At 42.3% G+C, this 16,007-nt stretch overlaps 1 protein-coding gene across 7 annotated transcripts in view; it reads right to left on the reverse strand.

The window, feature by feature from the left end:
• LOC110974142 (voltage-dependent L-type calcium channel subunit alpha-1D-like) overlaps positions 1-16,007 on the reverse strand; it is a 137,575-nt gene that overhangs the window by 44,657 nt on the left and 76,911 nt on the right. For 4 of the 7 annotated variants that reach the window (XM_087135211.1, XM_087135206.1, XM_087135208.1 and 1 more), the window contains exons 8-9: positions 8,911-9,014; positions 5,126-5,241 (exon numbers count right to left, since the gene is read on the reverse strand). In XM_087135211.1, coding sequence (XP_086991337.1) covers positions 5,126-5,241; positions 8,911-9,014 — 220 coding nt within the window. Of the gene's footprint in view, positions 1-5,125; positions 5,242-8,910; positions 9,015-10,901; positions 11,003-16,007 lie in introns of all 7 variants that reach the window. The other 3 variants (XM_087135207.1, XM_087135213.1, XM_087135212.1) reach the window with 2 other exon arrangements.

Consider the following 16,007-nt stretch of genomic DNA (forward strand, 5'->3'; position numbering starts at 1 on the left):
CTCTGATAAATGTCTGCATTGAGTCCCACGGGACTTCACCTTACTCTCTTCAATGCACTTTTGCAAAATGTCAAATCAGAATAAATGCATTATGCCTCTTCATATGGGGCAGTTGGAAAAAAAGACATGTGTTTTATCAATACGGCCGTTTCACAATAGTGCGCCACCAAGAGTTTGGAACACGTTGGCCAATCACAATGCGCAAAATTTGTCGACCCAATGCGCATTTGGAAAGGGTCGACAACTTTCGTGCGTTATGATTGGCCAACGTGTTGCAAACTCTTGGTGGCGCACTATTGTGAATCGCCCGTATTGCTGAATCATACACAGCTTTTTCATTTTTCAGGTTTTTTAGTGCCCTTTTTCAAGGCAGAAGTCTGGGTCCGTGCCGTGCAAATGGAAGATGCTTTTTATATCTCACTGCGCACATACAGTACATGTACACAATTCAGTGTTCACTCTTTAACCATATTTCTCAATATTATGCAGACTCCATAAAGACTAATGAAAGCCATGTTTGATTCAATATTTCGTTCTTTATTGTTCTGAATAAAGAACGAAATATTGAATCAAACATGGCTTTCATTAGTCTTTATGGAGTCTGCATAATATTGAGTTATCTGAATATTATCAGTGGATCACCTACGGGTTTTTAACCATATTTGCTCTGAACATAGAATGAAGAGGGCGCTGTTCAGCCTAGCGACCAGCTATGTTCAATTTCACAGGGCTGGTGGGCACAGAGATGGGCCGAGAGCAGGACGTCATCCTGGCAGGAACTGGATATCGGCCAAAATGTTGCACACCATGTAATTCCTGCCAACTCGTCCCCCACTGCTCTGAGTCAAGCAGTAGGTATTTCCTGCTTTATATCAGCTCTAAGAAGTTAGGCCCTCCTCGGCAGGTCAAGAATAGCTTTAGCGGGTCTAAAAGCTGTCAGTCCACTCAGCCCACATACCAGGGAATGTGGGGTAGGATTCACAGCACAGAGAGAGAAAGACTGGTCTCTACACTGGTTCTATGTATTTCCCTGGTGATTTAGATGGTCTCCAGAATAACTTACGGCTACGACCAACAGGGGGTAATAACATGTCTGATAATGATAATTGAACTGATAATGGCAGGCATGATCAAAGTCAAAAGCCAGCATATACGGCTGTACATTCACGTTAAAATATTGCAGATGATTCTTAGTTTTTGAAATAGTTCCTGGAGCTCTTCTGTTTCTGGGGAATTGCAAGTTAGGGCTCTGTGTTTAACACAAAAGAGAGGATGTTGTAATCAATTTGCACAGAATCAGAAAAGGTCAAGAAACAAATAACTGTCTTCAGTTTACTGTTTTCTAAAAGTTCTGACTCAATTGTACCCTCACTTCCAATATGTTTTTCAATAAATGAAAGCTGCCATAAACGACAGACATTTTCAAAGTGGCCACACAAACCCATGATGCATTGAAGACAAGCAAGGGATTTGATTATGACCTGCGTGGGCCGATTTGCCCAGAATATAATGCTTGAAGAGGGATACTCCAGATTTTTCCCATTAAAATTTTTCTAGAAAAAGGACATTTGTAAATGTCAAGTTAATTTGCAAACTGTGCGCAAGTAGCCCATCTCGCCTCATTTACTAGGTTTCTAGTTTGAGAATTAAAGAGAATCTGCATACAGGCATTCCTGATGGAAAATTCCGGGCCAGCAATTCGAGGAAAGGCAATACATGGTCATGAAAGGTTTGGAAAAAGACAAAGATTTAACATCACAATAGCGATAAGACAAAAGGAGGGCAGTAATGAGCGTCCTATGAGGTTAAGGTAGGCCTAAGGGAAATGTTTCTCTTCTTGTGCAGTCATTGTTGAAAACGATATGAATTCTTTCCGAAAGTAATAAGACATGTACCAGTAAGGGTAGCTCTTCATCAATTCTGATGGAAAGCCGACAGTTATGAAGAGTTGGAAACTGTATCACCATTAACTTCCCAAGCAATTTTTGTACTGTGCAGGTCTTCCTCATTAACCCTTATAGGCCTACACTCTTAAGCTGTTTCGAAGCACAAACTTGTTATACGTTGTAGAACTACTGAATAAGAAACTAGGGTAGTAAAAAGATTTATCCAGCCAGTACAAGGGATGGAGCCTGATTTATTTCCACAGATTAAATTCCGCATGCAATTAAAGGTTTTGTGGAAGTATCTCTAAACATTTTTTTTAAGAATTTGTTTTTCATCATAAGCAACAACGAGAATTGCTATAAAATGGCCATGACCGATTCTGGGCAGGTGGTCTCGGCAATCAAGGACGTTGTCCAACACAAACAGCCTATCATTTCACCCCGAGCACTCAGGCAAGTCTCCTCTGGCAGGAAACAGTCCCCCCCCACCACCACAATAACCACCGCCGACCAGTAGCTGGGGGAGACAGGCTTGGTCTAAGGCTGCCACTGCATTGCAGCCTACGTCGTAACTAGTATTAGTGTAAGCCTGGATGCATGCATGCCGGTCAGTAACCTCCTGGGATTTCAGAAGACTGCCAGCACGGCCCTGGGGGCTTAACATACAAGGAAATGAAGCTAACAAAGGATGATGGACTTCTGCGAAGAGTAACATTTGAGAACAAGGAGTCTATGTCTTTGGTGGACTAAACAGACGGGAAATTGAAGTTGACAAACACAGAGCTGTTTTTTATTTTATTTTCTGTCTTTCTTTTTCAGAGGCACCCTTTTTCATATTGGATAGTTCGCCCTGCAGGGACATATATTGATCCACAGAGCATATTGGTGTTGTCCGAGGGCAGAGATAAAAGCTACAAGCTTGCTCGGGTAGGACTCAAACTTCCTACACTCTAATGCAGACGTCGCACCACTCAACTGGCCATTTTGAATCAGACGAGCAGTTTCCTTTGCCCAAACATTTTTTTATAAACACTTTTAAATTAAAAATGACAATGTCATACAAAATTCAGGCCATTTTAAATGATGAGTCTATCAAGTGAAATGCAGAGAGATCTTAAGCCCTTCGCAAGCATGAGGCACAAAGAAACTGCGACAACAGTCCTGCTCGGGGACACCATCAACGCCACTGTTCCGGCCAGGAATGATCCTCTCATCCCAACACAGACGCGGCTTTGACGTCAAACGTATTGAATGCCAGACAAAAGAAGGGTATTTCACTAAGGCCTGACAACGGTCTACGTGTGACAACACACAACTCCTTACAAGCCAGTATCCATATTATGCCATGAATTAATGATGACTGAGATACTGGGGGATAGCAAAATGGAGACGATACGTATTTTAATACCACAAATGGTTGTTGAGGCAGAGTGGTGTTGTGTGGAGTGGTGAATAAATAATCAGTCAATATGTGGCTCTGATGTCTCTACGCTTATATTGCAAACCAATGCATCTGTGAGCATATGGGATAAACCCTGATGTGAACACACGCACACTTAGCATAATACAAATGTTAACGTTTGCTGGTAACTCTAACCATGTTAGTTTCATTCTCACACTCCTCATATGTGAACAACAAATTCAAATCCTAATTTTTTTTTCATCCTTTTTTAAATCTTAATATAAATCACAAGAACAAACTGACGAGCTTTACTCCTGTTTACTTCCTGATGTCCAGTTCTCACTTTGTATAAGATGAATGACTCAAAGCCACCATACACCTGTTTTTCCAATGGTATGGAAATTGCAAATATTGAATACAGCGAGGCCCTCTGTACGACAATACAGAATCCAAGGCCATACAGTGTTCCTCTCCCCCTTCAAATACTCAGGCGCACTCCTCTTCATTAATTAACAGCGCACACGCTGGTGCACTCATCTCCAGACAGTGTATAGAGTGTGTCAGTAAGTTTTCAGCTGAATGTGCACAAAGATAGCAGGTCTCAAGAGTGTGGCTGCAGTGTGCACAGAGTAAGCACTGCCAGTTTCAAGCTGAATGGGTACAAAGTCCACAGGTCTTTAGTATTTGTGCATGTGTTGAGTATCCACAGCTTATTTTCATCTGAATGTGCACAAAGTTAACAGGTCTCCAGAGGCAGGTACAGTGTGCTTAGGCTAGTTTTTAGCTGAACGTGCACAAACCCAACAGGTCTCAAGGGTTCCTTAATATTTATAATTTGCACATCTACTACAAAGGGCCCACATGTAGTTTTACAGAGAGACAACAGACTGGTGTTCGAGATAACGGGCTCATAATTTCATGTTTACATTTGTTGCTATGTCTGACCATAAACTAACATTTCTAACGGCACGCAGTACACACTTCTCTGAAAGCCATTCCCCCGACTGCTTTGTTATGCCAATATGGCTGAAACACCCCTCTAAAAATCACGGCCTCTATCCACCCACTAAACAGAAGTCAAATGTGAGAATTCATTTAAATTGTTCAGCATCAGATAGATCTTGCAATTCATTGATGGAGCTGCCAATAACTTTACAGTCCTCAGAGATGTATGGGTATACAATGGCAGTATCTCCTTCCAGTTCTAATAATACTGTATCTACTCTATTTTAAAACATTTAAAATGAACCTCATGTATGATTGACACTGGTTTTAAAGCAGAAATAAAACATACTTTCTTAATAATCAGAGATAAAAGCAAAATGAATGAATAAAACTGAGGCAGATTCTGCAAGTCTCACAATAGCAAGTTCTCTTTCACATTTTTTCTTACTATAACTTCTTAAAAAAAAGATTTCTTGGTTTGACTTGAACCAACAGAACTTCACTTGACAGTCCAGGGATTCCAACCCACAACCTTGAAATCAAACACCCAGTGTCCCAACCACTCACCTCCACTCACCCTAATGATCCAGCCTACTTCAACAAATCCAGTGTGAGACGATCCGAGCTCATGGAACAATTCAGAAATTGGTGTATATATAGCAGGCTGGACATGAACCAAGAACCTTCCAGATCCAGGCCAAGCCCCTCAACCACTCAGCTTCCTACCACCCAATTCTGCTGTAATGCATGATCCAGTTTAATGCACAACTCCTCACTCGGATGCCAATTTGCCCATTGCCGTCTTGAGGGACCAAGACGTGATCCTTGAACTTTCCAAATCTCAGGTGCTGCCGCTCAACACACTCACTCCCTCCCCCACCTGTAATCTCACCTGCTTGCATGATCCAGTCCAGATATCCTTTCAGATCCTCCTCAATCTGTTTCTTCTCTCGGAACTTCTGGAAGGCCCCTCGTGCTTTGGCTTTTTCTCTTTCTTTAGAAAACTCCCTGAGAGCGGGTCGGAAAAAAGTGGTATTTCATCAGGAGCAGCGGGTTGAGAAAAAGTACCAAGAGGAATGGAAAATGTAAAAACAAGCAGGCTGGGTACTTCATGCAAACACTACATTATCATGGATATGTGGAAACACCTGAGGTTTGCAACAATTTTTTTCAACCTGGGAAAATACGGCGGGGAGAAAACATTATGAAGTGTTACTACATTTGTTCTGCAGCAAAAGTCTTATGATCAAATCGAGCTTCTGCTAAAAACAACTCTGGTATTATATTTTAACCTCAATTTATACAGGTAAGTTTGGAGTAAAATTCATGTGAACCTGCACTCACACAGTGTAAGCTCTAAGGAAATATTCTGGTTATCTTTATTGAATGATCATCTTGGAAATATCTTTTTCCAAACTCAGGAGTATTCTTCTTAAAGAATTTTGTCCTTTCATTTTAATCTTCAGGAATTTTAAAAGTTGATTTATAAAAACTCAAAAATAAATAGTGTACGTAAAGACTTGAGTAAACTCTAGGCTTACTTCTGACAAAGCTATTTTTAAAACGGCCACATCATCCTCATTCCAATCCTTCAATAGGTTCATTTTTACGTCTGCGCGCCAATCAGTCCAGTCATGTGATGCCGGCAGACATTGATGTTATCATGTTCCCCCATAATTTCATGTCGGGACAAGTAAACTAGACCCCTGGCCCTAATAAATGACTACGACGCGGCTTGTAAAAGCTAGAGAGGCACTCCATCCAGCAGTGTCGCGTGCCTGGCATTAATTAACATTCACCAGACTGCTGTCTGGCTTTTTAAAGGGAAGATGCCAGTCGGCCAATCATAGCAACAGACATTAGTCATGTGACTCCAAGCCTCCAGTCATTTTTTTGAATGTCAACTGAGATCGGCAGAATTGTTTAGAGTTTTTCATTTGAGTTCTTCACGTAGGTTCAATTTGTTTCACTGCAGTTGAGAATGCATTTGCTCTGACAGCGATGGTTTGATGTATAGAAATGTGACGAAGTCACAACGCTTTTAAAAGCACACTTGCATGGTTTGTATGTAGACACTATTCACACACAATATGAAGCAGTTCAAGGAGAAAAGAGTGGGCCAACTTCCCACTGACAATGATAGAAAAAGCTGAACATTGCTCTCTTCAGAAGCTATATCCCAAAGCTATTTATTACATGAACGAGCAGTTAAATGTGCAAATATTGGCCACAATGTTTCAGCCAAAGTCACCACATTCTCACACTTGACGGCAAGTAGCGAAAAGAAGTTTTGTCCATATCTCAAAAGTGCCTCAAAAGTTACTGTGGCTCTTAAGTCTGGAAAGTATGAATAGGACGGAAAACATATCACCAAGAACATGAAGGTTGGCAACTCCTTTTTGCCAGATGCTGCATTACCCCACTCTTGAGTTCTAACTGGCAACTGCCTCATGAGATCTTGAGACCACTTGATGAGGCATCCACGTGTGCGCTGGGTGGACGGAAGGGGGAGATTTCGGGCTCATTATGAATGCCAGGAGAAGGAAATAGATAAAACATGTCGTGCTCCATATCTGGTGAGGCTCGGTGCTCCATCAATCTAGCTGCTGCGATCCAAATATCCGTGGTCGTTTCCTCAGCTGCCTGGTCGCTGGGAGTCCCGCGGCCTCCAATGCGTGGGGGTCACGCCTCTCCGTGTTGGGGAAGCGTTCACTCCTCCGGCGCTCAAATGTCAGGATTACCGCCAGGATGGCACCCGGGTAGAGTTTGTCTTTCTACCCACTTTGGGGGAAATTGAGGGGGGGGAGGGGAAGGAAGGAGAGGTGAAGACGGGGAATCGGTGGGAGGCCGCGGGTGGCACGAGAAATGCACGTACAACTGCTTGCATTTTCTGAGAAAATGACATGAAAGCTCCACAGGGATAAACGGCAATTCACTCTCTTGACACCGAAGGAAATGACGGCCGATGAAGTGTAGATTCAACAGATGGGAAGATAAAAGGGGATGTTTACAATATCTCTGAGTGCATTGATAACTGACAAGATAAACTGGGCTCGTGACTGAAACGGAATTTGTTTGTCTAAGCACCAGTGAAATTTCCTTCCAGCTACGGACATTTGAGGCTTTTGTTCTTTTGCTGGCTATCTCCTTTTCTGGCAGTGTGCACGGAGAGACAATTCACGACATATACATGACACAAACGCACATCCAAATTGATTGTTACTTTATTATTTTTCTTTTTTGAAGAGCTTAAATTCCAACCTCTGATGCAACAATGTGTGAAAATTTGATGGGGTTTCGAGTATTTAACTAAGATGGAAACTGATCAATGCCTTGCTTGTAAAGTTTTTCAGGTTCGTAAAGAAAATGTATCACTTGTTTGCATCCACACTCGGGACACATTGCAAATATCAAAAAGGTTCCTTGCAAAAGAAGGTACAATGCCAACAAGGAATAAGATCGTTTAATATTTATGAGACTGATGAATTGAAGATTACAAAGGGGGAGGGGATTTTTCCCCTAGTTTTCAGAGAAACTTAAAATAGCACTCAGAATAAATGAAAATAGACAGGTTTCTAATTTCAGAGTCTCAAAGAGATGTTGACATTTGGGGCTGGTTGCTTGACAGAACTGTGACCGGACACTTCTATTGTTCGCAAATGTCACGTCCTGTGCTTTGGGGATTTATAAGGTACATGCACTTCATTATACTGAGAGCAGCCTTATCGTTGGATGATTTGGTGAATACGGGTGGCCAAGGGGGGAGAGGGGACAATAAGAACATGTTGACGCAGAGTTTATTCAGGATACCACCAGATGTTCACGTTCTTGGAGGGCCTGGCACCACGGAGCGAGTTACCATATCGGTGTCAACAGGCTATGAAATTTGTTCCCAGTTCCAAAGGTCAGGCTACATCTGAAATCTGAGAGTGTTTTCTACAGCTCTGACGGCATGCTGTGGCGCACAGATGGCAACACAATGTGCAACAATGTGCCCAACTGGGATGGGGCATTACTCTCGTGCTAGCTGTAATTCTTTCATTTGTAAAAGTACAGCTTTCAATGCATAAATCATTGGAAATTACACCCAAGTGATGTTAAGAGATTCTGCATACTTCTCATAAAGACATGTCACAAGCCTAGGAATTTCTCGCGGGATGACAAACAACTGCAAGCATTCAGAGGGTCTGTCTATCATTGCATTCTATGTGATTTAAAGTGGCACTCTAACCAGTCCCGACTGGTATCTCTAATCAAGATTGTCATTTCACAATGGGGGCTCATGGGAACCAGATGATGAATTTGAAATGAGGATAAGATGGCCGTTCATACCCCTTGAAGACTCATTTATGCAATATCTTGTATAAACTGCAATCTTCATAACACTGTGACAATATCCAGTCTAAGTGGTTAAAACTACAGTGAAAAGATGATATAAAGATCGAGTCATTTTAACTGTTAATTATATTGGGACAAGTTTAATCACAATACATGTAACAACAACAAAAGTACGGAACTTAAACATTTCTTGGAACTACCAGTACATCAAATGACCATGCAAACAATGAATCAAGTCACATGCACAGATTGCCACTGTAGAAAAAAAACAGTACAAGCCGCAAACAAAAAAAGTGACCACACTGAACCAGTTTCAAACCCACGCGCACCACCACTTACCCACTAAGAACACCGAGAATGAGATTGAGCACAAAGAACGAACCCAGGAGGATGAGAGTGACAAAGTAGAACCATGGCCACCAACTCTCTATGGCATAGTTGACCTGGGAGACACCACAGACCATGGGAACAAGGAGAAGGGTACCATACGCAACACCGTGGCAGACGAACGGGATACCAGGGAGGACAGCATGGTACCCAGGTAGACGGTGGGTATACCATAGTAAATAAAAAAAAATGATGCCAAGGTACATGTAGCAATACATATACCATAGAAAATAACATGGCACCAAGGTTGACAATGTGTATACCATAGGGAACAATGTTAAACCATGGTAAACGAGTATACCACAGGGAAAAACAGGTACAGAATGGGTACAATACAGAGAACAACATGGTACCCAAGTAGACAGTTTTGATACCACAGAGAACAACATGGTGGCAACATGGACAATGGGTATGCCATACAACACACCATGGTCCAAAGGCAGACAATAGGTATACCATAGCAGAGAACACGACACAAATGGTAGACATTAGGTTTGCCATGAATAACAACATGAAACCAAAGTAGACAATGGGTTAACCACACAGAACACCATGGTACCAAGGTAGACAATGGGTGTACCATAAAAAACACCATAGTACAAGTACACATACACCATACATGAAACCATGGTACCAAGGCAGAAAGCACGTATACCATACAGCACAATATGATTTCCAGGTACACAGTGGGCAGACCGTACAAAAGACCACAGTAACAAGGTAGACAGTGGGTATATGACAGCACATAGAAGCCAAGGGGTAAATCATCCAGTAGGTTGAGGGCGGGGACACAAAAAAATGAAGGAGGATGACAAATGCACAGAAATGACCAGATGAAAAAGGGATGCAAAGAATGAAGAAACAAGACAAGATGTGGAAAGTGGGATGGAAAAACAAGGAGCAGAGTGACACAGTGTGGACACGGAGAGAGGAGTGTAGTCAGAAAAGGAAAGAAACAAAAGAAGATCCACGTGGGGGATGTGGCGGGAGGAAGAAGAGAGAAAGTAAAGAAAAACAGACCCTTACTGATTCAAAATAAATGAAGTCTAGGAGCAATGCCCCTTTAAATCATAAAATGTCAGTCGGATCAATCAGATGGTCTGCCAATTATCAGCCTCGGTCAGAGTCCCAGCCCAAGAATCAGCCAGCCATAAAAAAGAAGGAATTCCAGGTCAACAGAATCAATACTGGTTACCCAGAAGACTCGAGTGGCTCTATCAATATTTCAGTCGCGCCGCTCAAGAAAATGCGAAATGCATCCGGCTGTAAAATGCAGGATTTAATTCCTAATGATGTCAGAGTGACCGAGATAATTCACGACACCCTCTCTTTTTTCTCCTTTCATTTTCTTCTTTTTTGGTGGGGGGGGCCTGTTGTATAATTTATCGGGAGGAGACGGACTTCAACAACTGGGCGGTTGATGAAGCTTGAACAGGGATGTGTCAAGCTATGTCAGGACCCATCGCCGATGCATGTCATGCTTGCATGATGCGGTGCAAAGGCGGGTGGCAATTATTGATGGCTGATGTGGGGTGAACTGAACCGTGGTCATTATCCGAGTCTACTTGGGGAAATAGGCAATACTTAGCGCCCCCCCCAAAAAAACCTGCATATGCACAAAAATCGAGAATTCGGTCGGAGAAGCACACGATGCCATGTTTTAGTGTCTTTCATGTGTCCCTAAAATTTACATCCGTAAGATCCACACTTATAATAAATGAACAATAGTGATAAAGCACTTGGAAATTTTATTTTCCAAACATGGAAAATAACAGCTTCCAATGCTTCACTACAAAGCACCCACACATAGGTACACATTCAAACACCCCATGCAAAACACAAATGTACCACTAATCAGACCACATAATGGTGCACGTGAGTAAAGCCATGATGGTGAAAATTTAAGAAGAAAAAAAAAAAAGGCAGGACGGTAGGATACTTACCCACTAAGTACACCAAGAACTAAGTTAAGTACAAAGAATGAGCCCACAATGATGAGACTAACAAAGTAGACCCAGGGCCAGGGGCCTACTGCATCCGTAATCTGATCCCGGGGAAGAAGGTAGGGTGGAGACAGAAGAAGCAAGTGTTAATTTGATGTTACAGAGCTCTACTGAGAATTAACAAGTTGCAGCATTATATTCCCCAGGGAAAAAAACTTTTTGGGAATGGCAAATTCAAAACCGTAGTCTTTTGCAGAGTTAGGACTTTACAGATGCTGACCCCCAGAGGTCATTTTTCAAGATTTGTGCAACACTTCTCGTCACATCGCCGCTTCTTAAAAACTCTTGGACTACATGTATGGAGGTGTGACACTGGCAACAGTGCCCAGCCAAGGCCCACAGCAATGGCCACTCGAGAGCTCCACGAGAGTTAATTACATATAACGGGTTTTGCCCTTAACCAACATATATTAATAAGCACTGTATGCTCAGTGCTTGTCCGAGAGCTTGCGAAAAAATCTCACAAGCTTACTCGGGTGGAACTCGAACCCACGACCTCCTGCTTACCAGTGCAGATGTCTCAACCAGTCGACCAACGAGCTTGCCGGGGTCGGTTGGCCGGTCTGAGTCAAATGAAGCAGCGGGTACCACGAACTATTTTCAAGATGTATTTATTTTTTAAAAAAATGCATCTTGAAAATAGCTCCACAAGAGCTCAATCTCTATGGACTACATGTAGTTTGAGCCTGTGAGTGCGTGCACAAATTAGATGGGAATTACTCAAGCATAGGGATGAGAATAGACGTTACCCATCATCACATGTAGAATCGGCCAGAACGTATTTGAACATCCTCTGCCTTATGACACAGGAAATCCCTGCAAAGCCTGCACATCAACAGTGATGGAACTGTGGTTAAGACAGTGTGGTCAGGCTTTCGACAACGGAAAACAACGGAAAACAATCAGACTGTATGGGGGGAGGGAAAGATGCTGAAAATGCCCTAGTACAAAAAAAAGATGCTGAAAATGCCCTAGTACAAAAAAAAGATGCTGAAAATGCCCTAGTACTTACAAAAGGACTTAGGCTTGAGGTCGAGTTCCTCACAGCAAATGTAAAGCTGCATCCTCTTTTTTTGGTTTTTTTCCCATCCCCTGGACAAGTTTTTTCCCCTTTGCACAGCCTGATGGACCATTTTCATAATTCAAACAAAAAATGCATAGGATACACACAGGCCTGCTATTAAAGCTGTGTGGCACCATCAGACAATAAGACAAATTAATGTATTGCCAGTCAACAGTAAGACAAAAGGTCAGCAGCTTTGAGACCCACACAGGCACATAAATGGCTTCAGTCATACAGTAATTTGTACTAATGAGCCAATTTTTTTAGGGGGGGTAACATTTGACAATTTCATGAGGTAAGCTTTATGGCCTTTCCGAGGGGTGGGTCTAATTTCGGCGCTTTTTTTTTCTCATGAAACAAATTTTGTCAGGGGATGGCCCCCACTGAAACCCCCCAACATCTGCCAACGAATGTACATGTGTATGTCTGTTTTCTCTAAACGACAGAAGGAGCCAAAATAAGAATCCCATTTGCTGATTCATATGACAACCACACAATATTCATACCTCGCCCACACAGCAAATCTGTTCATATGGAGATGATATCAATTAGTACACCCCACACGCTGCACTCATCTAACACGAGTGACCTTTGTTGTCTATTTTAGGTAAGCAGCCGGCGGCAATTTATTCACATACATGCACTTTCTTTGAAAAAAGAGGTTATTTTAATACAAATCTGTACACATCTGTCTTTCTCAAAATTCATCTCCATACAACATTTTCCATTGCTACAAAGAAGATCCGATGGTGGGTTAATCCCTTCTATAAAAAGAGATCTTCCTGCAGGAATAAAAATCTGAAGTCTGCTTTTTTCTGGAGCAAATCCATTTGAATTCTTGTTGATTTTGCGTTCGGTCTCCGATCACACGTGGGATGTCCAAACATGACCAATAATCAAATGTCAAGTGAAGCCCGTTATCGTTCAGGGAAGTGAGTGGCAACTTAAAATTAAAGCTGAAAACAGCGAGCGAAAAGCTGAAATGTAAAAAGTTCTCATACTTTTATACAGACCAGGTGTACAAAAAAGCTGAAATTCAGGGTCAACATCTACAAATAAAAAGCTGAATCAGCTAAAAAGCTGAATTCTCACGCCCCTGATCATTCCAAAGAGAACCCAAGTTACATGTATCAGTAACAGTGAAACATTTAAGAGTGACTTTCAATGAGTTGGTTTCTTTTTTCTTACGAAGCCTTACTCAGGATCAAAACCTGATTGAAAGAGTCAGCTTTTGCCAGAGTCTGGTTTGGGAGAAGGCCAGAAATTCTCTCACTTGACGATTTACTTCACTGCTGCTGCAACTTAAATAGCATCAATGAATGACGATAACACACGGCATAAATCAATGTTACAGCAATTTTATAACCACAATGAAGTGAAAGTTGTGTCAAACATTCCATTAAAAAGTGCTATATTTTTAACAGAACTACTTAACTGCTGGTTTGTTTATTTTTTGGCAAATTGCTTTTATATTCCCCAGCGTTCCCACATTTCTTATCGGCCATATTTTTTCTTCATTAAAACTTTCTCCTGTCATCCCCCCCACACCATAACTGATTTTCCCTTACTGTGTGGCGAAAATGGAATGATAGGGTTCGGCACGTCTATATGCCCCGTGGCAGTCAACATGATCATTAGAGCCTCCAAGAGGGGCAAAAAAGAATATGGCATTTATTTCCAATTCTGCGTTTGGGACGATCGACTAATGTTTGCTTTCCAATGACGTCAGCCGTTGTTGTAATGGTGTTTTTCTGCAGTTCCTCGCTTCTAAGTATCACAGATAACAGCTCACTTGATTGATCTCTAAATGGCACTTTTGCTGAATCTAAAGCAATAATGTGATCTACAATGCATGTTTGTGAATAGCTTCATGGTATGATGGTAGTAATTATTCAAATTGGAAATGCAATTGCCGAGGCCAGCTGGTAGAAAAAAATTCTCTTTAAAACGTAAGCGTAATTAGTTTCTGGGCAACATGCTCATGCTGTAACATGCAATAAGAAAATCAATTATCAACAATTACCCTTTTTCCCCCCCAAACAGAAATTCGATGGAAATCAAAACAAAAATGTAAGCCCTCTCTCTATGTAATAATGAACCTTCTGCATCTGTCAACATGCCTGGCCTATCCTTTGCAAAAAGCCCAATGTTGACACATTAATGATCTCTGAGGGACTGCTAATACAGGGGACGATGGCAGAGGAGCAAACATTAGCTTCAGGAGGGGGGGACGAGAACAGGCAAGGTGCTGATGAAAATTACTAATGAGGCAAAATCCAGATGGACAAACAGGGGGGCGACACAAGCAGGGGAGAAATTGTGGGGACAGGGGTGTTACCGTGACAGATGTTGACCCATCAGTAATAACCCCAATGTGCTGTCCAGGGGGCCCGTGCATGTATAAACCTGAACTCTACTATTATGAGAAGAAATGTGTGTTGAAAAGCAGTTACGTGGGAACAAATTGGTGATGGGCAGATATATTCAGCTCCAAACTCGGTCCAGAATTTTCCAAACCCCAAAGAAATTGTCCCCTCAACGTAAGGATAAGGCTCAGGCAGCCGATTTCAAACGGCTTTCTAGACTGATACCCAGCTCCTTACAGTCTCCAGACATCATTTGGACGTCGAAAATAGGGTTGCGGGCAATGAATTCTGAAGAATTCCTCCCGGTGTATAATAACGAGGAACATGTATAAGCTCCCATAATGCAATGCGTGGACAGTGTCTATTGATACACTTGGCATTGTCCTCTACAGCAGTGAACACAAATTCAGTCTGAACTGCCCTTTCATGCGATAACTGAGCGAGATAATTACTGATCTGAAGTCAGTTGGCAAAAGACATGGTCATAAACATTTAGCGAGAAGACAAATTACAACATTGTGATGAACAAGGGCTAACCATGAACTCAGTATTGTGAATTACGCACTGCAGTACGTAAAGTACACGGAGGTACAATCAATGCTATCAGTTTAACAAGTACAGTTTTAACGTTCGAAATTCAACCGAAAGGGCCAATCAGATGGGTTAAATACATTGCACCAGTATGGTTCAATTTTTTCCGATAGTTCATGTATATCCCTGCAAGATCAGAACATTATTAAATGATTTTTACCATACTTGTTCTTTAGTATTTATTTTGGGGGGGGTTGTTTTTGGTTTTCCTTTAGAAATCTGATTTAATGGATGAAAATTACCCCGTGATGGAGCACCGTCTTGGCTGGACAACGTCACACAGTGACGTGCCTGGTACGAAAACTATGCTGATAGATGAGATTGGGCATTCACAGTGCATACAGCCAGATATGGGGGCAACACAGAGCATCTCACATTATTGGAATGTGCTTGGTACACGGGAAAGGATGGATAAAAAGTGCAGCGACGCCGTCCGCGCCTGGCCATCGACATCTGACGACGGGGATTAAAAGATGAGGTTTTGATTGAGAGGCTCGGGAAGCCGGAGACGAGGATACCGGGTACATGATGAAGAGTGGCTAAGCATTTGCAAGACATTACAGCTGTAGCCAAAAGATGTATCATGTAAGGCATGTGGTGAAGCACTTGGGCGCAATGCATTACAGCTTGTTGGGAGGCAAAGTTCACTCAGTACAATGGTACCGTTTCTCAGGGCGGCCGAGAGGACCGTGCCCTGCCAATGCCTCGTGGCATGAGCTGAGCGCGTGAATGAGCGAGGGCACATTGTTGCCTAAGCAGCAACATCGAATGGGCATGACGCACATGTTTGCACATGTGTAGTGCAGAGGGCACAATCTGAATGTGAGCAAGTTAACAAACGTCAGCGCGGGGTCAGCTCAGCCTTGCTCTTTGACATCGGTGGGGGCTTTCGGTGCAAAAGAGATCTGCAACAAGTTCACGGTACAGTCGTAAAGTGTACACGGTGACCAACCAAACGATACTCTGTGGGATCACGTTGCTTTTCTTCACCCGTCATGCTTCAGCCATCCTGCAAATTAAGCACAT

This window comes from Acanthaster planci, linkage group LG04 (genome assembly GCF_054643075.1).
Source record: "Acanthaster planci isolate LZ-2023a linkage group LG04, COTS_SCS, whole genome shotgun sequence".
Lineage (NCBI taxonomy): Eukaryota > Metazoa > Echinodermata > Asteroidea > Valvatida > Acanthasteridae > Acanthaster > Acanthaster planci.